A 25,784-nucleotide genomic window follows, 5' to 3' on the forward strand; every position below is an offset into this window, starting at 1 on the left:
CTGTCCCGCTCTGTCCCGCTCTGTCCCGTCCTGTCCCGCTCTGTCCCGTCCTGTCCCGCTCTGTCCCGTCCTGTCCCGCTCTGTCCCGTCCTGTCCCGTCCTGTCCCGCTCTGTCCCGCTCTGTCCCGGGGTGTGGAGCGGGGCCGGCACAGCTCGGCGCGGCGCGGGTCCCCTCAGGCCTTCTTGCGGGGCTGGCAGAGTAAGGGGCAGCAGCTGTAGGCACGGGCCGCTCCGCAGTGGGCCCTGAAGGCGCTGGTCCCGAGCGAGCGGTGCCGTCAGAGCAGGTCTGGAACGGAGCTGGAGGCTTCCAGGGTTGGGAGAGGACGGTGGGACCGGTAGCTGTGCTTCAGACCTGAGTTCTTCAGTTTATCCAGAAGCGCCGCTGGGTGCGGGCGCTTCTGCTCTTCTGCATGTTTTCAGTAAGGTGTATCGCCCTCAGAAGTTACTGTGCAGGTTTATTTTTGTTTGATCCTGGTTTCCACGCGTGTCTCTTAATGGTACTGTCAAGTCATAAGTGTATGTAACAAAATATGTATGCTTATGTACTTTTTTAATGGCATAATGTAATGCGTGCTTTGTCTTACCGGTTTGTACTTTGGTGTGTTGCCACAGCCTCCCAATGGAGATAAAAGCACCTGTCAGAAGATACGAAACAAGAAATAAGGCAGCAGGAACAGAGCTGTCGTCTTCCAAATCCCGGGTCGATTGGAGGCGTACTAAAAGGGAACTCATACTACTTGACAGCAGTGACGAATCCTCAGCTACCTCTGAGGAGGAGGAGCCTACCACATCAGAAAGTGAAACAGATGAAAAGGATGAAACTTTCATTAAGAGCAGTCTTTCAGATCGAGAAGAAAAAGGCCACAATGCAGAAGGAACAGATGATGGGGAGGATGAGTGCATTGTGCCTGGGAAGCGTAAGAGGTCAAACACCTCTGTCTTGTATGACAGTGATGAAAGTCAGGACAGTGACGTACTGGTTAGAAGAGTTTTTGCTAAGCGCCGCTGTATAATGGATGAGGATGACAGTTCCGAGGAACAGCAACCTGATAAAACGTGCCCTACAGAGAATGTTTCTACTAGTAGGAAACAGAAAGTGTTTGCAAAACTGAAAGAACTTGCAAGAAAAAGTGCAGCTCGGAGATCTTGCAGCAGTGCAAATTGGGAGGTCTGGGTTTTATCTTTGAAATTTAATTGGAGAAAATATTTAGTGTGAGGAAAGGCGAAGACTAATAGATATAAATCAGTGGGATTTTTTGGTTTTGAATGCATGACAAATCAGTAGTTCTGTCACATTTTAATAGTCACATTAACTACATAATATTGACTGCTGAAAAGCTATCAGATGCTTTTTATCAGGAAGCAGAATACCTGCTAAAGTAACTTGGAGATCTCAGGTTAATTCCTACAGATAGACTGAAGAGAGGTACATGGAGATGGCTAATTTAAATCTGAAAGTAATTGTCATCTGGTACAGAATGATGTATTTTTTGGAAATGTGTGCCTGCTTAATTGTTACAAATTGTGAACAAATAGTGTAATGAGATGGTCAAAAAGCTAGTATACGTAGTATTTTGTCAGTGCAAATACTGAAAATTCTTGTTGTTTGAAGTACCTTTTAAAATTTAATTAGGATTCTAATAGTGAAGCAGAAGTAGAAGAGGAACTGCTTCGTCACTTGCCCCTCACACCAACAGAAGGTAGTGAAACTGAGAGTGGCAGCATGGAAGATTTTATAGTAGAGGAAGATGAAGATGATGATAACGATGATGACAACAACATAGAGCGCGTAAAGAGTGAAAATCAACCACAACAAAAGCAACTAAATACATCAAATAGCGAGTTGCTGTCATACTACATCCCACAGTGTAAGATCAAAATTAGTGGTAATTCTGTATGTATAACTTGCTTGTAGTACTGTTATAAAAATTAATGGGCTAAATACAAATGCTAAGTAATAGGATATGATATTTTGAAAGTAGATTCCTAAAGGCTTCAATTTATTGTGGAAGCAGTCTGATTGCCACAGTAAACTTTTGCAGTCTTTCGGTATCTTAATTAAAGAGAGAATATAATTTCAGGGGAAGGAAGGGAAACTTTATTGCACAGAATTTTTTAAGTTGGTCTGATTTAGGATGAAGTAGGCTGCCGATGCCACAGTCATTCCTGTGGAGACCTGAAAGCATCAAACTCCATCCTATGATCCTGTGATAAACGCTAAGAGCAGCTATGTTAATTCTGTCCAAATTCTATTCTTACCAGGAGTTTGAGGGTTTGGGGCTTGGGATTTTTTTTTTTAACATATTTTTATTCTGTGGTGGTGAGACTTGGGAGTAGAGGTCTAGAGGGGTTTCTGACTTCATTGGCCAAGACTGGCCAAACTGCATAGAGCAAGAAAACTCTTCAAGTTGTTCTTATATGAGAACCGGTTTCTGGATGGAGCAGAGACATTTGAAACAGACCTTTATATGAGTTATTTTCTTCCGTATTTTGTTGTTCAGAAAGAGGTATGTACTGATTCAGCAGTCCGTGCTAGTGTAGGTGATCACAAGCATTTGTAGTATTTCTTGCCCAATGAAGACCTTAGCAGAACTGTGGGTATTTGAAAGAAAGATAGAAAAAATAAACAAACAAAACCAAAACAACAACAACAAAACCCCCCAAAACAACCAAAAAACCACAACATAAGCCTGGTCTTCTCTGTTTTGCATTATTTCTTGCTATTCATAGAACAAATTATTCACTTCTTTTAGTGTTCGTAGCTCTTTCTCTGGGCTCTTGCTGAAAGTGTATGTGACTCGAGGATGCTAAAATTGTGTAGGATCATTGGGATGAGAAGTATACTTTAGAGGCAGAATCTTAAGGGTGTGGATGTTATACCTTGCAATTATTTCTAAATCCATATTTAAATAAGTTTAAAATTCTAAATTCACAATAATGAAAAAAAGAATTCTTACAGGACTTCTAATATTGCTTTTTTTTCTGGTTTTTTTTTCCCTTTTTTGGGTAAATTCTGATGATACTGCTTTCTTCCCAGTACCTCGCTGTGATCATTATGTACACTTCAAAAGAATAGTAAAGGCTTTCCTCATAAATGCAATTGATGACACTTTTCTGAGCTCATTATATGGTAAGTAAATCACATTAAATAACATTATAGTGCATTCAAAGTTATACAAAGCCATTTATTCTAGGGAGGAGTGTTTCTCCTTATTAGAGTATAGAGCTGAGTCCTGAAATCTGCATGTGGTTTCCCTGCTCTGTAACTTTGGCAGGAGAGGGGAGGATAGACTAATCTTGGAAAAAGGTGTAGACTTAATTCTTTTAAGCCTAGAAGGCTTAAAATACCTTTTTGAGATGAAAGGAAGTGTTTCTGTGTTACTGATCAGTAACCTTTACAGCATGAAAGCAAAATTAGTTTCAAAACAATGAAAACAGTGCAAGGTCAGCTGATTTGTCAAAATTTTTTGTGCTCCGTAGCTTTTTTTCTGAGGAATTTGGTAATAAATAATTTTAGCTATGGTGATGACTCCATATCTGATTTTTTTCCTTTCTTTTTGTCTAACATTTGTGATTTCAGATAAATAAAGTTTAGCAGCAGTCAGTACTTTTTGTCTTGTTCTTTCTGGGGAAGTGCTTTTTAGCATTTGGCCTAGTGGGGCTGAATGACAACCTTACATGTAGTTTCAAAAGCACTGTAAAGATGGGATTAAGGAGAGAACTGTCCAAGTCAGATTGTGGAAGAGTCAGTAAAGTGCCAAAGAGAGGAAGTTTTGGTGTTATCAGAACTAAGAGGAAACAGAGAAACTGAAGTATACCACAGACCTCAGAATAAAGGCTGTATATTCTTGGAGTTAAAAATGTCTTTCATCTACCACTGCTAGTTCTTTCAGGTGGTTGGTTTGTTTTGTTTCACCAAGTGAAAACAAGCTTATGAAAAGTAATAAGTAAACTTTTCCAGATTAATGTTGTAATAGCTTCCATCTATTTCAAATGGTGTCTGCTCTATAAAATGTAGCAACTTACTGCCAAGGTGCTGGAAGTAGGTGAGCTCTGGGGGGGAACTGGAGGTTGTACATGAACATTGAATAGTATGAACATAACAAAAAAGTATTTTTGTAATGTAGATGGATTTTTCTGAGTTAATGAAAGTGAATCTCTTCATTAGCTTGAATCAAGAGTAGCTACTATAGTATTAGAGTTCAGACTTGCTTTTTATTACGAGGAATTTTTTTATGGTCTAGCACAGCCTCTTCATGCTTATAGTGTAAATGTGTGTGTGTAAAGTGAATAGGGAAAAACAGTTAATTGCAATTATGAAATCTGTGACAATTAATGGTTTTATATAGCAAGCTAGATAGACAGTGGTCCTTCTCAGTTCTGGTGGGGGGGTTTTTTTAATAACAGTATTGCTATTGTTTGTTTGCGAAGCCCAGCCATGATGATTGCTAGAAGACATGAGAAGGTAGCTGTGTTAAGTTGTATGTCTGTACATGCTGAAGTTCCAGAACAGTATGCATTGGCCTGCACCTATGAAAGTCCTATTTAATTCCTGGAGTCCAGTGTGTATTTGGGAGACAGTAGGCGAACAGTTGTAATTTTACTCATCCTCATGCTTGTTTATTTATTTTGCTTGAGTAAGTATTTGGAAGTACTTACGCTGCCTAACTCAAGGCATCTGACTGTGCTGGTGGAGTGTAAAGGTCAGTTCCTCTGTGCTCTTTATAAGTGACAAAGTGAGTTGTCAAAATTCGTGCTGTGAAGTAGCTCAGAGCAGTTTGTTTTCATGGATTGCAACCACCCCCCTTATGCGTTAAGAACAACTTAAATAGACTGGACAAAAAGCAAGACATTTCTCCCCCCCTTCCTCCTTTTCCATTCTTTTAAATGGGATTGAGTCAATGGATCTCTATTTGGGATGACAACTTTTCACTTTAACGTTGATTGTAGAGTTTATTCATGTACCACTTTTTAAATAATTAAATATATTCCTTTATCAAAGATGCATGGATCACTTTTATGGGTAACAGTAGCAAATATATTGAGTAATAATTTATTAAAATCATTCATAGTTTTTAGTATGCAGAAGTATTGTGTCCTTGCAAATTTTATCTCAAGAAACTTGTATAAGAAAGGGTGGTCAGCAAATTAGTAATGATTCTCGCTGAGCAGATGGAACAAGACAAAAGAAGTATGCACAAGATATGTTGCTCTCACTTCATTATTTGGACGACCGCTTCATTCAGCCTCGGCTTGAGAACTTAATCGCTAGAAGTCGCTGGAAAGATCGATACAAGGTATGTAGGTTCTACTTTAAACAGTGAAGTGGCTTCCAAATCAAATCATTACTGACTTTTTTTTTTTTTTAACACTATAATTCTCTGTAAAGGTACAACAATTGGTGTAGTTATATATACTTTTTAATAGAAACTCATTGTTCTTTAACTACATAATTTGTTTCAATGCTTATAAGTATCAGAAATATTTTATGTGTTTATAACCAGATAAACATTCAGGTAGCAGAACGGAATCTCTTCTCAGCTACCTGAATGCTTCTCCTGCTAACTTCAGCAGATGACTTTTTGAGGATTTTTCTATGACTTTGTAAATGTTATAACAAAATTTCTTCCTCTTCCTACAAAAAGATAAACTAGTATGCTCATGAATCTTCTACTACTACTACAAAAAATGAAGTCAGTATTCAGGAACAGAGTCATCATATGCATACTACTAGAATAGTATTAGTGTGATAGGTGTGGTGATCTAATAATCACTGCAATAATGGGGTCTGGCCAGTGCAGAGAGTCAGTGTATTTATCTGAAGGAGAACAACTGATGTAGTTGCACCCCTACCCCCTAAAAAAAAAAAAAGGTATGAGAAAAATTATGCCAGGATGTAGAAGCCATTTTCTAGGTCTGAAGCCAAAAGAAAGAATTAATGAACTAGAGTGAACTGAGTGAAGTGTTGGAAGATGATGGAGAAGGTCTGTGTTCGCAACTGAATGATGAAAGGTTGCAGATTTGAATCTCTTTCATTTTTCTTGGACTAATTTTTTGTGAGTACAGAGAACTCAGCACTCTATTTGAGGCATTATTCATTTTAGAAAGATTCTTTAATGTTATTTGAAATCTGTTTTTCAGGAGCGTGTGGATTGTTACCCAGATGTTCGCATAATCCTGAAAAATCCAAAAACTATGTCTTGTCAGGCCTGTGAATTGAAGCGGTATTGTAAGTTTAAAGTGTTGCTCTCTGGACAGCTTTATAATAGTAAAACTTTGGAAGTGGATGACTTCATGTCAAATGACAAGCAGGTAACTTCAAACAAGCACTCTATTTTTAAGCTTTGTGTAGTATTACAGAAACTAACCTATCAACACATCTATGTCTATAATGCTAGAGGCAAATGTTAGGCTATTGTATTTCCATGTTTAAACCCTATTAATTTTTAAATATGAGGACCATTTTATAGTTTGAAGTATAGTCTTGGATTTAGCTAGGAATTATGAAGGAAGTTCCTATAAAACTTGACAAGATGAATGGAGTCGTTCCCCTCTGTCTGCCCCCCTTCCCTGTTGGGAAAGAGGTAATGAAAAGTATTGTCAAATAAATCCAACTTTTATCAAGAAAATAAATTACATCTTTTTCTATGATGTTTGTTTTTGCCTGTGTCACGATGATCCGTGCAATATTTCCTCCCCACTTTTACCACTTTATATTAGTACTGGATGCAGCAGATGTAAATGCTAATAAGTGTACCCAGCCACGAGCTGGGCTTCATGATAAAGGATAAAGAACTCTAAGACATATGACAGGGTTGTTGATAACTCTTTCCCTTAAGTCAGAATTGACATTTGCCTCTATTCTTTTCTCTGCTTCAAATCTCTACAGTCAGAGTCCCATCCAGGGCAAGAAGGAAACTCTAGGTACATGGCAACCTACTCAGCATGCTTGTCTTTTGTGGTACTTGAGGAAGTAGTATGCAAGGAGGCTGACAGCACACGTGGAGATTTACATACTAACCAAAGTACTAATATGAGTACTCAGTTATTTCTAAAGTAGCTTTTGGTTTTGTCAGTAACAATTACTAGGAGATTGAAAATCCTAAAGCAGATGCGTATCTTAAAAGAAGGGAAAACAGTGGTAAAGAAATTACATGACCGATGCTCTGCACGTGCTTGGCATTCCTGGGTTTCACCAAGTACCAGAGAAATACTATGATTTTTTTTTTTTTTTAATCTTGATAAGATCCTATGTCTGTATGCCAGGAGTCTGAGACTTGAAATTAAGAATTACATTTTCCTCATATTTTCATATATTCTAAATATCAGAATGCCTTTTCATTGAAGGTAGATCACTTGAAAGCCCTTTACCTTTGTGTGTGCTTATAATGCCCTTAAGACTTTCCCGGCAGGGATCTTGCATTGACTAGCTTTCAGAAACATTGTAAAAGTAACTTTCTGTATGATGGACAATCATCTCCCTCGAATTATTGTGTTTTCTATTTTGTGACAAATAAGGTTTGTTCTACATTGGGTCACTAGGTTTGCTAATTCTGTGCCTACTATTCCTCTAGCATTTGGAGCATCCACATGTACTCCAACAGTTCTTGTTTGCTCTAGGTCCAAACACTGAGTGAAACAGTGCCCTGATCATCCTAATAGTCCAAGTGCGACCTGGTCAGAATTTACTGCTTCATTCTTCAGATTTTTTTGCTCACCTGCTATTTCCCACATACCATTTCACTCAGGACAAAGCATCTTGGCATCTCAGTTGCACTGACGCTTGAAGTTGCTGATCTCGTTTTGAGAAGACTTACTGCATTATCAGAACTACTTGCATTTTTTTCTCACTCAGTTGTCTCTACTAGAACATTTTAGATTAAATTATATTTTTGGAGTGAAAGACATCTTTCCTGTTGTTACATGATGTTGCATTAGGCAGTCAATTTAGATAACTTCAGGAGTCACCTAAAGTAATTTAATAATAATATAATTTTATTTCGCAGCTGAGCCTTTTGAAGACCTTGACTATTAAAAACTTGGGTGTTTCTAATATTTAGGCATCATCCCTTCAAATTTACAGCTACATGTTATGATTGTTATGCTCTCCTTAGGTAATGTAATTCATGACCTCTTATGAGAAACTCAAAGTACACAATTTGTCAAGAGTAAAATATTGCTATAGTTTACCAAGCTGATATCCAAGTTTTGCCTTTCTTCCCTTTCAGGAAGCACAGATGGTATTTTTGTTTTCTTTGTGAGTGTAAAAGAATTTTTGAATACAGCTGAAGTTCCTCACTGTATTTGCTGAAAAGAAAAAAGTTTCAGAACAAGTCTTTTATTCAGTATATTTGATAATGAGGTATAATGGGATTTCTTTTGCAAAAATAAAGTGAAGCCCTTGTCAGACTGGAAGTACACTGTACTGAAGTGGAAGTCTATATGGTTTGAATTTTTTCAAATTTTCTAACTTAGAGATTTGAGGGGGCTCAGTGTGATTACCGTGTCATCATCTTGGGCTCTGCATGTAATGCAGGAGCTAGGAATATCTGTGCCAGTTTTTCTTAGATTACAGACCTTTCTTAGCAGCAGTTGCTGATACTCTGTTATGAAAAGTATGTACGTGCATATTAGTCAAGAGAGCGAGGCTTTTCCAGCAAGGTTTTGCCACTTGTTTATTGCAGGAAAACAATGAGACCTCCAAGCACTGATACTGCAGTCTGTTGTACAGTCATTATTCCTTACATACAAGCCTCTAAATGTAGATCACTAATTTAAAAAAATTCAGTTTTTCATGGGAAGTGTGTGCCTTACCTAACCAGAAATAATAAGGGAACCAGCACAAGAATTTAATCTTTTCTCAGCTTCCAACTTAACTGTGGAAATAACAGTAGCAATTCCCTCACTGCTGACCAAATGTTGTCCTACATAAAGCGTTGGCTGTTTTTCACTTTGGAAAAAACTTGAAATATTTAACTAACTTGCTAGTTCATTTTTGTCCTCTTTAGCTTAAGAGTAGAAAATGAGAGCTTTTTTTACCCTTTGTACACTAGCATCTGAAGGCATGTCTGCTATGTGCATGCTCAGGGGCTGTAAAACAGTCAGGAGGAAGAGTAATTGAGCACTTTCCAGTAATTTTTTATAGTGTCTTTATAATGCAACATTTGTGTTCTTATGGTGACCTGCAATTTAGACTGCTAAAAGTACTGTTCTCAAGTTGTCTTTAAAGTTCTGATGACAATGCATTGATCGACTTCTCCTGCCAGATGAGAAAAAAAGAAAGGAGGAAAAAGTAAAAAGAAAAAAAAGGCTCATAAATCTGCCATTTCACAAACTTGATTAATTGATAGAAAAGGTAGTTCAGCAATGGCAGATCAGATTGAATGGAAACACATAGTTGGACTATCTTCTATAGATTTGTTTGAAAATACCCAAGAAAAGTGGATGTGGAGAGAACAAAGACAGACCTCCAACCCCCTTCTTCTGCAAAAACTTTCCTTTTCTCTCATTTCTGAAGTATTCTCCTTTGCCAATAGAAAAAGAAGAGAAACAGCTGTTCCAGTTTTGCTTAGGCTTGCAGTAATTGTTCACTGTGTAGGTGCCAATTCTCATTTCTTCATGGTCAGGGGAATCAAACAGTTTAGAGGTATAGGTGTCCCCCACACTTCCTTGCTCTTGTGTCACCTGGATTATAAACTGTTTTCTCTCTCGGTTTTCATGTTCTACTTCTGTTTATAAACATGCTTAGAGGGCATGGATTCAGTCACTACATGTTGTGCTATTGTCAGGCAATGCTCCTGCATTCCATACAAAGTGATTTAACACAACTTTGGCTGATAGGGCCAGCTTGAGTAGATAAGTTAAGCATTAGGACAGAGGGACTGAGAACTGCAAGAGGAAAAAATTAGAATGCGTACAGTACTGAGATTCTTTCCAACACTGCATTCTGAAATAGCTCTTTATTTTTAGACTATCATTCTTGCTTTAAAAACACAATGCATAGTTACATTTATATGATATTTAGCTATTTGCATTTGGCATTTCCCCATTGTGGCAGTACTTTACACCTCGCATATAAATAAGCTATGAAACTCATTGCCACAAGATATTTTTGAAGGGAAATTATTAGTGGGTCCCAAAATCCTGCTAGCTGTTGTCACAGAGTAAAGAACTGGGCCATCAGTTTGATGCAGGATGATATCTCATGTTTTGCATCACATAATGTTCCAAGTGCCACACCTCATTGCTTGGGATACTTGGAAAGTTTTGAAATGCTCTACAAAATGCCACAGCTCAGTTCTTGATTGTTTCAGTATTTGAAATGATAATTCTGGAAATTTGAATAAATCAAGCATTGGTTGGTAGGTCTTGCACTTCAGAAGCACCTGCAGCACCAAACACAAGCCTTAGCTTTTCATTTTTGGGGATAGTAGAAATGGAGCTGCATATAGGTACAATGTGTGCATCATCAGTAGAGAATTACAATATAGTAATAGGCATTTTTTATCTCAAGGTGTTTAACAGTGCAGTTAATAACCATTTTGACTTAGTGATATTATGTCTGCTGATATCAATTGAGCTGCTGGTTTTATATAAAAATATATTTCAGAAATTAAGTATATTCATATATTTAAGGTCAGGTGTTTTGGGGAACTGCTCACAGATGCAAACATTTGGTCATGCATTTGGAAAAGCTCACTGAAAATGCAGGTTGTAAGCATCAATTAAAACTTAACCTTCTTGTAATTTGAGATAATTCAGATTATTACCAGTGGCAGCAATAAAAGGTATCAGTGTTGTGGCTCAGAAAAAGTCATTTCTCGACTTATAACACAGTTGGTTCTTTTATACATATGTGTGTGTGTAATGTTAAATTGTACAATTGCAGCTTGCATTACTGATGCAAAGAACTCTGACCTTTAACCATTTATGTGATTGTTACTTGCAAAAGTGTGACAAGACATCAGTCCAAAACAGTGCTGTTCTTGAAGGATAAGCTGATGAGGTTTGTTTTGTTGTTGGGTTTTTTTTCAGAAAAAATGAATCTATTTCTCATGTATGTATCAGGAGCTGAATTTCTTTATGTTTGTATTAATTATGTTGCTTTGAGTGTAGAAAACATGACCCCCAAAAACCAGCCAGACATGGATTTCTTACCTAATAGGCTTTGTCTCCTTGGATTAGAGTAGTGATCAGTGCACCTGTGGGTCACTTAGAGAGGATAGAATCCTCTTCTGACTTGCCATTGTATCTACTGGAACTACTGTTCTTGTAGAAGTGGGACAAAACATACTCTTGTGAAACACAGCATGTCCTTAAATGCAGGTGAAAATTGACTCTTTTTTCCCTCCCCACATCTCCAATTTCATATACTCTTAGTGAAGATTTAGGATGGCGAAAGATTTTTGTAACCAGTGTATCACTCTGTATTTTCATCTTAGTGCTGATAGATTATAACAAATTTACTGTAATCTATGTAGTAACAAGCATATCTACCACTTGTTTACCTATAAATACTGCTGTAAAGAAGACTGTGAAATAAGACAGTTCTGTCTATTCTGCATGGAAATCTTAGAAATAAGACTGGTAATAACTGGGAGATGTGAGTCTTTGATTTCTACAGCATTGTGGCCTAGCTGTACCTTTCACAGATTAACGTCTGCATTCTACAAAACCTCAGTTTTCATATTTTATTTTTATGAAATTCAACACACCCCCTTATATTTATTAAATAAATGTTTCAAGGCATATGTCTATTTGTATACTTACGTATTTGTTATTGAAAGTTAATCAGTCTACAAAATGTTAAAACTGTCCTAGGAAGTACTTACATATTAAGCAAAAGTAAACAAATGATTTCTCTTCCTCTGCTTTCACAATATGATGGTTGTCTAAAGTGTTAGTGATTTCATAACAAAGTTCCACCAGGAGATATGAAAGATACCACCAATTATAAACATGGTTGTGTTTGCAAGAAGACCGTACTGATAAGCTGCCATTGCATAGACTTGCTGGCTGCCTGCTTGCTCATAAATCGTTGTGCTGTGGCTGTGAAAACTACATGGTTTTGTACTGATTTTATGCATGTAGCATCATTCTGTTTATTTCATTATTCAGAAAAATTTCCTGGACTGACTAGAGTCATACTAGACTAACTTACCAATTCTGTATATTGTCAAGATAATCAGTTCTATCAGAAAGAGTGATTTGTTTGTTCTGGCCTAGGTTTTGAAGGTTGGCTTGGTGTGTGCAAATCGGACAAGAATTTATCACAATTTGAAGCACTTCAAGTACAAGTTGTATGTGGATTGCAGCTCTGTTGCCGAATTGAATGGTGTTGAGGATGAACCAGTCAAAGACACTGTAGAACGGCTTTTCAGCCACTTGGAAGAGAGTGGGTGGATTCAGAAGGTATGCCCGAATTATTTCCTCTATCCTTTTCCAAAGAGATAAAAGTACATTGAGATAAAATGTCTGATTTAATTGATCAGTTCTGAATTATTTGCCTTGTATAATACAACTCAGCTTAACTGTTTATCCATTTCTGCTGACCCAGTCTTTCAAACACGGCTGTGTTGCTGTGCTCAGATAGAGTTTGTATCAACTTTTGACATGAAGCTTTTTGACAGCTGCATGATCTCTGGGCTGTGGAGGGCAAACTCCTCTTTCATTTGAAAGCAGCAACACAACAAACTCGAGCTTTAACTTAGAAAGATTGGAAACACGTACGTAAGGCACAGAATATTTTAGAATTCTGTTTATTTACACTGAAGCACTTTGAATTATTTAGGAACACTTTATAAACTATTTTAAGACAACTTGAAGTACAATTGCATTTAGCAAGCTTTCAGATATCATTCTTTCTAAATTGTTATTGATATGTTTGGTAATGTGTTGAACAAGAAAAAGCAGTCTTTACATAACCTAGTTATTAAACATTGATTAAATAATACAGGTTTTATTTCATTTGCAGAGATACAATGATCTTGAAGATTGCATGGATGATGCAGACAGTTTTCAAGAAGAGAAAATTGATTAAGTGATCATATAGCTCTTTGAAAGACATCTTATAAAAATTTGAATGGCCTGCTTTATCTGCATGCACTTTATCTCTGCTTGGACTTCAAGATTCTATTTAGGCTACACCGAAATTCATATATGCCTTTAAACTGCTGTTTGATAATGTGTTGTATCTTTTTTCCTCATCTGTGTCAATAATATCCCAAAGGTTTACCAAATCAGTCCTCCAGTCTTACTGCATAAATCATTTTAAGTTTCCTTCTGTTCTTAGAAATAACAGCTCAATATCTATTTACTCGTGAAATAAAACCTCCACCTATGTATATTGAGCTGTATAGTAGGAAAGGTAGGAGATGCTGAGATCTTTTGAAATAAGTGTGTTTGGAAAGGTAAGGCTATGTTATACAAGAACTTATGACTGCATCTTACCTTCCTTATTGCTCACTATATGCAAGTAGGTCCAGCCAGTTAGAATGATAGTTACAATAAACAGAGCCCAAATGCAAAGATCTATTTCTCCTCTGAGGAATCAGTATAGACAGTTGCAAGGCAACAGAGGAAATATTCTGCGGTCCTGACTACATTTGCAGCACAGTAGTCATTCCTCTCTTGAGAGAGTAGGTGATGAGTCATATTATAGGCGTCATACAGACTGAGTCTGGCTTAGCCATCTAAATGAACACATGGGCCCTCATTGCTGTCTCTGATAAGCAGCTGGGGCAATTTACTCAGATTTTAAACATCAAATTATGTTGTGCAAACATAATGGCAGCAACTTGCAGTAACTGCAAGCCTAAGAGAATGGATTAATGTGCCCTTGCAAGATAAGCGGGAATTCTTACAGTGTAACTTAACAGAATGTAGGAGTTACTCAGAAGCAGGATCCATGGCTTACCAGAATTACATGAAACCCAAACCAGAGTAGATTTTTGAGGAGTTAAGAAGTGTTAAATAAGATACCGTCCATCCTGAAAAACTGGACATGTGCTGGCAATGTGCGTTTGCAGCCCAGAAAGCCAACCATGTCCTAGCTGCATCAAAACCAGCTTGGCCAGCAGGTTAAAGGAGGGGATTTCGCCTCTCTACTCCACTCTGGCGAGACCCCACTTGGAGTGCCGCATCCAGCTCTGAGGTCCTCAGCACAGGAAAGACATGGACCTGCTGGAGCGGGTCCAATTTAGAGGAGGGCCACTAAATTGATCAGAGGGCTGGAGCACCTCTCTCATAAAGACAGGCTGAGAGAAGAGAAGGCACAGAGGAGACTTTATTGCAGCCTTTCAGTACTTGAAGTGGGCATACAAGAAAGATGGGGAGGGACTTTTCTACCAAGGCCTGTAGTGACAGGACAACTAACAAGTTTTAAATTTAAGGAGGGTGGGTATAGATGGATGTCGGGAAGAAAATCTTTGGGGTGAACGTGGTGAGGCACTAACACAGGTTGCCTAGAAAAGCTGTGCATGCCCCATTCCTGGAAGCGTTGTAAGGTTGGGTCAGGATGGGTCAGAGCAACCTGGTCTAATGGAAGATGTCCCAGGCCATTATAATCTTCCAACCCAAATCATTCAGTGTTTCTGTTCCTGTATTTTGTGCTGCATATGAAATGAATCAGATGTAGTCTAAGATAACATGTGAGGCACAGCGTTTGGAATCCAGTTAGGAACTGTTCCTACATCTTGCTCTATGCACATTATTAGTCTTTTGTGGCTAATATGGCAACCTAGTGAAAGGCAAGATACTGTTTACACTCTGAATTCTTTTAACAGGTTACTCTCTCAGAAGCAAAACTAATGAAACCTGATTTCTCATGGATTTGTCTGTAAGATTTACCACTCTACTGGAAACAAATAGCTTGATTGGAAAGGCAACTGCTAACAGGTGTATAGCTTAACAGTGAACATCTGCTGAGTTTTTTATTCAGAGACTGCACCTTAGATTTGTCATTCACTACCCTTTTTCCAGCATTCATTGTAAGAAATGAACTGGTTTTACTTTTTTAAGGAGTTGAAACTAGGCAATGGTTTATATGCTATTAGAGAGAGCTAATAACATCAGTTCTCCTTTTTTCCACATACAGATACAAGATATACAAAACCAAAATGAAAATTCTCAGTATACAGATTGAGATTTGTTCAACTTATGTTGAAGATATTCTTTCCATACCTTCTTCCAAAACTGTGAGTTAGATATATAAAATTCTGAGATTTGGTATGTCTCATATCCGTCTCCCTGGTTACCAAAGCTGAAGGAATTCTCTATTCCTTTTCCTTCATTTTGCTACATTTAAACTGTTTGCTACCAAATTAAGAAATAAGTTTGGGAAATTCTGGCTTGCTGATTAAAGGTAGTATTTCAAGAATACATACATTTTGATTGAAAATTAAAATGGCCAAATTGTTCAGTGAGCAATTTTTTAATATCCCAGACCTTGTTTCCCACCTCCTCTCCATTCACCTAAAAAGTGTAAGCTATCTACTACTTGTTCCTGCAGGCACTTTTTTTTCCCAGAAGAGTGTTTTTCTGTTGCTAACAGGTATCCGAAAGAATCCTGCTGAAGTTTCTTGGTAGAAAGTGCTTCTGGAGGTTTACTAATCTTGTGTGTGCTATCCCCAGTGGGACTAAGAAAATGCCTCAAATTGCCATCACTGATTTCTGTTTCAGCAAGAAACAGATATTTGATTTGATTTTGCAGGGTTTGTGTGTATAGTCTCTGTTAAACGATATTTGTGTGTATATACGATGTTTGTGTGTATAGTCTCTGTTAAACCCTGATATTCCCCTCACTGAGATTGGAGGAAGTGATGTTTTTGTGGCTGTTGTTTTATCTGAAGTGTTTCTGCAAGACAGCAAAAGTGAAGTATCATTACATCATGTTTACATTTGTCTTCACCACAGGAAATGAAAATATTGTTTAGAAAAGTAAATATGTAAAAATTTAGATCAAATTTTCCAGGTCAGTCTGTAAATGCTAGTGCTTGTACAGCATGAAGCACAAAGAGGACTCTACCTCCTGAGACTTTCTATATATAGAATTACTCAGTAAGAGTATTTCTAGCAGAAAAAAATTGTGCAAATATCTAATGATGGGAGAAGTCAGAAATCTGCCCAGTCTTTCATGGTTTTTTTTTCCACATCAAAGTTGAATGGAGTTAGGAGGTGAGAGAATAAAATGTTTGTTCCGATAGGACATTTTAAATTGTCTTTAGTGTTAATTTTTGAAGCAGTAACTCTAATTAAGATAAAGTACCTGTCTTAATGGAACAATGAAGAGAGCTCAGAATGTGATTAGACTTGGCGGGGGTGATTAATGATCGTACTTGGAAATTACTTTAGTTCCTGTAATGTTTTGATAATCTGCTCTAGTTTAAGTTCTGTAACTGGAGACGGTGATAATGATGAAGTTCACACAAGGTATTTATGCACAGGATCAGGCTTACCAACATGATGTACTTCTGGGACAGAAGGCCCTTTTTAGTCTACATTCTGTCCAGTTCTCGCAGTGAAGTATGACAAGAAGCGATTTTTGTCCCTGTGTCCTTCGGGTTTTGGAAAGAAAGTAGTTTGCTAATAGTAGATAGCTGTTACTGTTACTTTTTCGACAGTGAAGGCTTCTCCTGTTTCCAGAAAGCAGCTATTTTTAGCAGTTCCTCAGGCAATTGCAGGCAATTCCCATGCTTAGCTCCTCTAGTTTACTTTTATTTGGATAAATAAAGACTTCTGGTTTTATCCTTCTGTAAGTCTGTCTGGATAAACAGAGTGGGTGTGCTAGTGTACACATGTGATACACAAACACATGTAAATACAATACTACTCCAAGAGAAATATCCACCATACACAAAAGAGACTTTAAAAAGTTGACTTTCTGATTCTGCTCTGAGAAGAAAGAAATGCCAAGTTATAATCTGCATTTAGAGATTAGACAAAAGAATGTAAGAAATATGATCTACCAAAATTATATTGAAAAAACCTGATAATAACCACGTCAGTGATTCCACTTCCCCGAATAGTTTATGTGAATTTTGTTATTTGTCTAGGTAGTAAGTGATGGCATGGGGTTGTTTGGGGTTTTTTTCCCCCGTTGTTTATTAAATAACCTGTAAACCTAGTTTCTTTAGATTGCTCTGGGGAGTATATTCTTATTTTTTAAAAAAAATAAAAAACCAAAAATGGTGTGTTCAGAATGGCTTACCTTACAGTTTAAACAGAGTAGCAGTTGCATGCACCTTGTGCCCAAAATTTAAGGGCAAGAAAACTGACTCGAGTGCAGTCAGACTCTGCTTCAAAGTTAAACAATTTGCAAGGTAAGCAGCATGATAGGGGCCTGCCTAGCTTGGAATACCCTCAGAAATACATGTATGTATAACTGTAGGCCTTCAAAACAGCCGAGAATCCTTGCTGAAAAGCAAATAATAGAAATGGCTGAAAATTCTAAGCTCCAAAGTTGTAACATCCTCAGGATTGATATTAAGCTGTTCCTGTGGATTTAATACAACTTTGAGGCAATTTGATACATGATTTCTAAACACAGATGAACAAGGTATGCACTTGAGATTTTAGGTGACATAGGTTCAGCTCAGTCTTTTTGTTCCATTTTTGTAAAGGTATTACCACAATGGGATGTCTGGCTGTGAACCCAGCACAAATAAGTGCTTTGCTGATCTGGAAGGGGCTGCCAGCTTGGGAAACTCAGAGCTTCAACAACAGTAGGGAATTCACACAGAAAAAATGCTCAAGCATGACAGCTCATGTGAGATTACAGTATCATGTAAAAAGGTCACAAATCAGTGTCAACAGAAGGGGAAAAAAGTAATTAATTGTTCAGGTCCTGTTACATTAAATGTTTTATCCTGTGCATGTTTAGTAACACAAAGCACAAGGGATGTTATGATCATGTTAAGAACAGTTTGCTTTTAAGAAAATTGACAACCAACCTATCCAAAACTGATGGTGGTGTCCAGGGATGGTGGCATTCACCAAGGTCTTCTGGACAAAACATGGAAAGCCGAGGGACGGTTTTGGGGTATTTCCTGCTGTGAAACACCAGGGGCAGCATTTGCTGCGGATTGAGCGAGCGGGACTCGCAGTGCAGCCCCGCAGCCAGCTGCCTCTCACCCCGAAAGGGAGATCAAACCACAGACCGAACGAGATGCTGTTTGGCAAAAAGTGAATCTTAAACTTCTCAAGTTAAAATGAAAAAAAAACAACTTTGTTTTGAAAGATCAGTCACTGAGTTCTACAAAATCTTGTAAGAGAGAGAACTCATCCAGCTGCCTTGATAGCTTCCGGAGCAGCACCACGGATTTCATATTCCCACAGCCACTTTGAAAATCCCAGCCAAGCTGTCATGTAAAATACCCCTGTTTATTCTCCATGAGATTGGTGTGTTACTGTTGCACATGTGTTCTGTGACTGACCCTCCTAAGCAGAGCAATAACATTGAGCTGTAAAGAACAAATAAAAGCCTAAGTGAGGCCTGAAGCAAAGGTAACATTGTATACTATTTTACAAACATTAAAATTTCATTTTATTTTCCAGCTGTGCCAACCCATTGTTTTCAACAGATGCAAGTAACTGTTATGTATCAAATAATAACCCACTCTTCCTCAGTTGTTCAAGGTTAAACAAACAAACAAAAAGATGTCTTTTTCCTGTTAGCAATAATGCCTTCCGCTGAAGGTAGCACATCCCCAAGCCTGCTCCCCCAGACCTCATCCCTTGGCAAAGACTCAAAGCCTTTCCTGAGACAAACATGGGTCTGAATGTACTGAGGTCTCTGGCTGGTGCTCACTGAGCCAGATCCTGGATACCCACATGTTGCAACAAACATGAAGGTTTGTTGCAACATGAAGGAGGTGGGGGTCATGAAAGCAGGGGCTTTCATATTTCCCATGTGTCCAATGCTGTGTATCTTTTATAGTTTGGGGGATTTTCCAGGAATGTGTCATTTCATCATTAGCTTTCAAAGTATTTATTTGCATGACCTTGGAAGGCAATAAAACCACCTGAGAGGGTTATCATCAACTCCTCATCCTTAGCTTAATGCTCTCGGTATGCTGTGATGAAATTGTGTGTTTTTCTGATTGGATCCATTGCAGAACTGAATGAGAAGATGCATCCATGTACTAAGGGCTGTACCTTAGTACAAAACGACCTTAGAGGATTTCCATCAGGGATGTGTGTCTGCGTGCTTGGGGGGCCATTTTTATTCCCAGAGGTATTTGGGAATTTGGCTAATGCAGCCACGGTAGTACAACAGCATATTGCTTTAATAAAGGCGGCCAGCTCCCAGCTATTTCTGCATCCTCCTTCACAGCTCACCTACAGCAACACGCAGAACCTGACGGCTGCCAGTTGCAGCAAGGCCAGTTCCATGGGCCAGATCTCTCAGTCTAAAATTACCCTGCTCTAAATAGAGGAGCCGGGCGAGAGAAGAACCAAGGCTACGGCTTTCCCGGGGAAGAACCAGAGTGCCGGCGCTACGTGACTTTCCCTGGACACCCAAGAAGCTCCTGTCAGCGCGCGGAGCTCCCACATCCCGAGCCTGACCTCGTGTCGTGCGCTCGTCCCGTGCATGCGAGCGCCCTAGAAGGCACTGCTTGTTTTTCTACCGTCTATTCCAGAGAAATCCAGCTGGCAGAGCAGCGCAGCGCCGTGATTGATTTGAGAACTCCCTCGTACTCGCCTGAAGGTCTCGCCGCCGGGGGAAGAGGGGGAGCGCGGGAGGCTGCGCTTCTCGGCGGCCGCTCCGCTCCGCGCCCGGCTCGGCACTCAGGTACAGAGCGAAGAGGGGAGCGGGGATTTCCTCGGCTTCCTCCCATGCACATACCTCCCGGGGAGCAGCGGCGGCAGCCCGACTCCCCTCGGCGGCCGCTGGGAGGCTCCGTGCCTCGCCCCGGCCTCCCGGGCGCCGCGTCCCCGGCCGCGCTCTCCCTCCGCCGGTGACACCCGCCTCCCGCCCCCGCAGCGCCCCGCTCCGCTCCGCGCCGCGCCGCACCGACGGGCCACGGGCAGCGCCAGCACCGGCAGCGCCGACAGCCCACCGGCAACCACCCACCCGCCGGGCCGGGCATGGAATATACAAAAACACAAAGGAAAAGTGGCCGCTGGACTGTTCTGGGGGCAAAATGCTGGAAGTTTGTAAGTGCAACTCTCCGTTTGTAATTACTGTCTGAAGAGGGGCTGGGTGGTTCCCCCCCCCCCCTTCCCCTTTCCTCCCCCCCTCCCTCCTCCGTGCTTTTCTTGAAACTGTACTTGAAACTATTCAATATCTGGGAGTATAAGGGAAAGTACGCGAGAGGAGCTCTTTGCCTGGGTCCGTAGCTTTCTGCTTAATACTAAGGGGTAAAATGAACACTGAAAGCAATACGGATTTACCCAGTGGCTGGATTAAGCGAAGGCGAAGCGTGGTCTGGAAGTCCACTGACTGACATTGTTCCGGACCGGGGAATCCGTCTCTCTGATTTTCAGAGGAACTACAGTTTAGCGGCAGCCAGCCGGACACAGTCACACGCCGGAGAGTGGCCAGAAACGAGCGGGCGAGAGAAACGAGAAAGCACAAAGACTAAACTAACCCGAGCCGCCTCCTCCTCCTCCTTCCCCGGCTCTTTATTTGCACATTTACTAAAGACTTAAAAAAAAAAAAAAAAAAAAAGAAAGAAAGAAAAAAAAAGAAAGAAACCCCCCCAACAAACCCACTCCACCAAACCTACGAGATTTTCGGTCCGCCGGGGGTTTCTCCGCACCGCCGAGCACGGCAATGCCTTAAATTTACACTTCAAGGAATAGCCCCCCCCGCGCCCCCGAAATAAAATAAACCCAATAAACCTGCCAAGTCTCACTCATTCCCGAGGGAGAGCTCCTCCGTCCAGGGATTCATTTTGGAAGCAGCGGCTCGCTTTATTTGATATTTTTTTTCGCCCTTCTCTCCCGGCGGAGCCCCCTCCGTACCCCCTCCCGGGGCGCCCCTCGGCGGGGGCTGCCCGGCCCCGACCCCCGCCCCTCCCGCCGGCCGATGCTGGCGCAGCCCTAGCGACCCCCCCCGCCCCCCGATCTGTCAACCCCCCGCGGGGCCGTCACCGCCCGGGGGCCGGGCGGGGGTGGGCTGGGGGCGCGGGGCTGACCGCCCTCCGCCCCGCCGCCAGCCCCCGGGCTCGGGCTCCCGCCGCTGCCCCCGCCTCTCCCCCCCACCCCCCCCGCCCTCCTCCATGCGGCAGTGAGGACCGACCCATCCGGAGGGCCAGGACCGGCAGCCAGCGATGGGCGACACGGCTCCCCCCCAGGCCGCGGGGCTGGGGGCCGGGCTGCTGGGGGGGGGGCCCGGCGGCGCCCCGGGTGCACAGCGCCATCGTGGAGCGGCTGCGGGCCCGCATCGCCGTCTGCCGCCAGCACCACCTCAGCTGCGAGGGGCGCTACGAGCGGGGCCGTGCCGAGAGCTCCGACCGCGAGCGGGAGAGCACCTTGCAGCTCCTGCACCTCGTGCAGCAGGGGCAGGGCGCCCGCAAGGCCGGCAAACACCCCAAGGCGGCCGCCGCCGCCGCCCCCGCCGCCGCCGCCGGCGCGGCGCCCCCGGACTACCACCAGCACCTCCTCGGCAACGGCGGCATCAACGGGGAGCAGCCGGCGGGGGAGCAGCGCGCCTCGGCGCTCCTGGCGGTGAGTCACAGCGCCCGCTGCCGGCGGGGAGGCGCCGCGCCGGGGACCCCCGCTCGCTCCCTCGGGGCGCCTGCCCCGCCCGCACCGTCCCGCGGTGCGGGGCCAGCGCCGCGCACCGGCACCGTGTCCGTGGGCAGCCCAGCCCGGCCCGCCGCGCCTCGGGCACCCTGGGGTGGTCCCTGCCAGGCGATGGACCCCCGCCACGGCATCGAGGGTGCGAGGAGCGGTGGGCAGGTCTGCCCGGCGCCGAGCGGGGGGCGAATGTGCGCCTCGACGGGATTTTGAGACTGCTTGGGGTGTTTTCTGTTTGGTTGGTTTTTGTTTGTTTTTTTAAATCGTGTTGCGGTCCTAAAATCACGCGTCTCGCGCCTCTGCCATCGCCCTGCCAAGGCGGTGACAGCTGCGTCCCTGAGGAGGGCACCGGCGGCCGGCGCTGTCAGCGTGTCCCCGAGCAGGGGTGAAAAGTAGCGCTAAAGTATCGCCCGAGTTCAGAGTTGCCCCCCCCGCCCCCCTTCATCCCGTTCGTCAGAGGTTCAGGCACCTATTTTCACTCAGTTTGCGGCCGTGCCCCTCGAACTCGGACGGTGGCTCCGCCCGGGGCAGCGGTGAGTGCCGAGAGCCCTGCGGGTCAGCTCCGAATGCCGACCTCACCAGCGATGCTCGGGTTGTTATTGTCACCCAGTGTGTTTCGCGGAGCAGAGTTACGAGAGTTTTCCAGGCACTGCCGCTTTGTAAATGATATGTTGACCTTTTTCAACTGGAAATTGCTCCGAACATGTCAAGGAGGCGAAGCCGTGTCTCCTATTACTTATTACGAGCAGTCAGTGCCCCACGCTTTTGAAGGCGTATGCTGCGCTGCCTCCCAACTCTAATTCTCGGCGCACATGCGAAACATTGAGAGTGACTGCGTCCTGATAGGCCCGTGGCTCCTATTCGAACAGCTGAAAATAGATCGCTCCCTCTGCTCCAGACATCAAACTTATCTTAGTGCCTGACGTATGCTAAGACGGTACCTTTGTGGTCGTTTCTCCCTTCTTACCCGGGAGTTCGCTGCGGTGCGTGGATCGACCTTTGGGGCTGCGTTACTCAGCATCATTGGTGAGGGTGATGATGTAAGCGTTAAATGCGATAACATTGTGTCCAAGGGGAGTTTAGGCGCTTCGACCTGACTCAGTGTTCAGATTAAATCTCCCACATTCCTCCTCACAATCAAGAAAGCCATTATCTTATTTTTCCAGTGTGTATTAATGTAATGCTTTGCACTTGCCTTATGGGAAAAAAAAAAACAACTTTCGCCTAATAATGTATGTCCCAGAAAAATTCACTTTCTGAAATCAGGGGACAGGCCTATGTGGGGGTTTTTTTGTTGTTTTGTTTTCAGATTTTTTTTTACTAGTTATTACTATTATTATGAAATAGCTGGAGACAGCTGTTTGAAAATGCTAAATGAAATTACTCCAAAGAAAATATTGAAAGATTTTCATGTCCTAAGTGCAGAGAGGTTGTCCTTGTTTCTGAAATACCACTAATGAATGTTAACCTGCCCCTTGCTGGAGATGCTGTGCACAGCCCTCACTCCACCTTGCATGTTGCAGTACGTCCCAGAAAACTCCACACATACGTGTCCTTGACAAGCAAAAGGTCTGACCAAGACCCCATCGTTTTTGCATGCTAGCGGTCAGTAATCCTGCTGACAAGATATGTGACTTCAGTGAGCATGATGTTTGGGGCCCTGAACCGTGTTCCAACACTGAAGAAATGCTGGCTCATGAAGCAGCATTGTTGTAATGGTATCACAGCACATCGCTGATCCTCCCACTCTATGCTTGACATAGGCATTCCTCATTTGCTGCTCTGGTAGGACTGCCTAATTAAGAAACTGAGAAAGGCATCAGTTCAAAGTCACGTCTTTCTGTCATGGAGATACACATTCCCCTTACCAAGAGCTTCTTAGAACGTTGTTGCAAATATTAAAAAGGAAAAGCAAAATGCGCGTGTCTAAGTGGAATGAATTCAAGTGGCTGAGGGTCATATATCAGGTAGTATAGCATTGTGCTCCTCTTCTTGAAAGCTCAGAGGGAAGGGATGGACCAAGAAATAATAGGGTCTTGCCTTTCCTCCAGCCACAGCTGGAAAATGAATTTGCTCTGCCAGTTATTCCAATGGTACTTGAAGAGGAAGGACAAGGCAGACTAAGCCTGCTGTCCTGTGCATTATAAATGGGTGGCAAGAGAACAATCTCTAAGCAGAATTCATCCTCTGTGGGGTGTTTCCCAAGAGGAAATCCAGTGGAAGCTTATATGCATTATTCCTCTAATTCCAGATTTTTTCCTTAGAGCAGATCTGAGGTGCACAGGGTCCCAGAACAAGGGGCAGTTCTGAGCTTTAGTTGCAGCAGGTATAGCTCTGGCACGAGGAAGCGTAAGACAGGAGCATTGGTGTGAGTTCTCACACTGAGCATGTGAGACCTTTCTGACTCCAAGGTGAATGTAAAGTTCCACCTGCCTTGCTGTAAGTCCACCACTTAAAAAACCCCACACCTCCACACAGATAAGTGCAAAGGCAGTTATAACTCTCGTTGGGGACTTCTGGCTATCAGGACAATCTTTGCAAAACCCTGGGTTGTTTCTTTTGCTTTGCAGGTTCCACTGCTCTTGTTACATGTGTGCCTGCCATTTTTAGGGGCGTTGGATGGGTCATTTATACAGTTGGACTCAAGAGTAAATATTTGATACTCAGTAACATTTGAAGCAACATACACTTGAACACATCAAAGAGCTTAAAGTGATTATCTGACATTGTTGATACTACTATTTGATAATTATCTTTTCCCAATGGAGAGTTTAAAACTGGCAGAAGAGAGAGTTTTTAGTGGGACTTGCTTTGGGCTTAATTTGACAGTGTTACTTTGATTTTTGAGAAAGTACCTTTGGCAGCAGCATTTTCTAATTGGAGAGTGGGGATCTGATTTTTTAGCTGGACCAGTGGATGTGAGTGTGGGTGAAGGAAAAATTTATTGTTCAGGACATGGCTAGGGAAGCTTTTGTACTTTCTGCCTCCCTGCATTTTCCAAGAGCTGACATTTGTTTATTTACATGGTGGTGTAACTTTTCATGGTGCAGAGTGGAACAGATAAAATATTCTGTCTTTCTTTTATACATACATCTATATGTATGTATATGCCCTCCAGCACTTAGCTGTTTATACTATTTATGTTACATATAAACAGTTAGCTCTGGAGGGCATTCCTCGGTGCCTTAAGCACTGAACTGGTAATACGAAAGTTCTTGCACTGCAGTTTCAAGTCTCCGTCAGCCAGTTCCTTCCGTCGTTCTTCTGACTTAGGCTGAGCCTTGCTCATTTTGCTCAGCGCAAACCAGGAACTCTGTCTCTTGGGCATTGCTGTGTTATTCAGGTCAGGTTCTTTCATCGCAGCCATCACACAGATGGCTGTGAGTGTGGTAAGGGATGTTTGTCATCAGTCACAGGTGACTTGTTCTACTTTTACCCATCTCAGAGTTGTGCTGAATTTATCATTATAACAATTAATTTAAAATAATAATGCAATATATTAATATTTTCTCTACTTGGAAAAGTGATTGTGAAAGCGGTCTGCTCCTCAGATGTAGTCTGCAAACAGGTGAAAAAAAGAAAAGGGAAAACAATCTTATAAGGGGGTTGTATCCAAGGAAGAGGGGAATATGTTAATTGCTCCTGCTCCCCTAAATTCTTATCAAGAGCTGTACAAATCTAGAAGAGTCAAGGGGTTTGTTCCAGTTCCCTGAGGATCTCAGTGGAAAACAGGGCTGCCTGACTGGTACCAAGAGCCAAGGTTGACTTGTAAAACCTCAATTTAGGCAGTTATTTTATGCAGAGATCCTGAATTAATTTCCTTAGGACTTTTTTTTTATGATCCACACTGTGCTTGCTGAGGTTTGGCCTCATGTGCTAGCATTAAAGGTCCCTGAGTATTTTAAAAGGTACGATTGTGCTCTAGTATCTTTGCCCAAGTTTACACTTAAGCCATCTCCCAAGCTCTTTGCTTTGTTTGCTAGTTGGCTTCCAGGGTACCCTGCGGAAATACTTTCATTTTCTGGTTGTGAATGTATGTAACT

At 42.0% G+C, this 25,784-nt stretch overlaps 3 protein-coding genes across 4 annotated transcripts in view; 2 read left to right on the top strand and 1 right to left on the bottom strand.

Annotated features, from left to right (window-relative positions):
* The window catches only part of LOC127467792 (uncharacterized), a 284,436-nt gene that overhangs the window by 66,631 nt on the left and 192,021 nt on the right, over positions 1–25,784 (bottom strand). The gene's annotated exons all lie outside the window — the stretch shown is intronic.
* Positions 65–13,212, top strand: CCDC82 (coiled-coil domain containing 82). 2 transcript variants are annotated; one of them, XM_051780149.1, is made up of 8 exons: positions 65–199; positions 613–1,168; positions 1,634–1,868; positions 3,038–3,130; positions 5,173–5,297; positions 6,142–6,312; positions 12,226–12,411; positions 12,974–13,211. In XM_051780149.1, exons 2-8 carry the CDS (start codon positions 620–622, stop codon positions 13,037–13,039), a joined length of 1,425 nt encoding a protein of 474 aa, XP_051636109.1. In that variant the 5' UTR covers positions 65–199; positions 613–619; the 3' UTR covers positions 13,040–13,211. The 2 variants fall into 2 exon arrangements, with proteins under 2 accessions (XP_051636109.1, XP_051636108.1); XM_051780148.1 differs by lacking the exon at positions 65–199 and adding an exon at positions 482–497 and having other exon boundaries at positions 12,974–13,212.
* MAML2 (mastermind like transcriptional coactivator 2) overlaps positions 19,337–25,784 on the top strand; it is a 212,340-nt gene continuing 205,892 nt past the window's right edge. The window contains 2 exon segments of the mRNA XM_051780138.1: positions 19,337–21,323; positions 21,325–21,669. Coding sequence (XP_051636098.1) covers positions 21,273–21,323; positions 21,325–21,669 — 396 coding nt within the window. The 5' untranslated portion in view covers positions 19,337–21,272.

This window comes from Manacus candei, unplaced genomic scaffold (assembly GCF_025592945.1).
Source record: "Manacus candei isolate 608988 ecotype Guabito, Panama unplaced genomic scaffold, ASM2559294v1 h1tg000014l, whole genome shotgun sequence".
Classification (NCBI taxonomy): Eukaryota; Metazoa; Chordata; class Aves; order Passeriformes; family Pipridae; genus Manacus; species Manacus candei.

Coding starts and splice junctions, on each gene's coding strand:
- CCDC82 (XM_051780149.1), top strand. CDS start 620: ATGGAGATAAAAGCACCTGTCAGAAGATACGAAACAAGAAATAAGGCA. Junction 1,869..3,037: donor GTCATACTACATCCCACAGT/GTAAGATCAAAA, acceptor CTTTCTTCCCAG/TACCTCGCTGTGATCATTAT. Junction 6,313..12,225: donor TCATGTCAAATGACAAGCAG/GTAACTTCAAAC, acceptor GTTCTGGCCTAG/GTTTTGAAGGTTGGCTTGGT.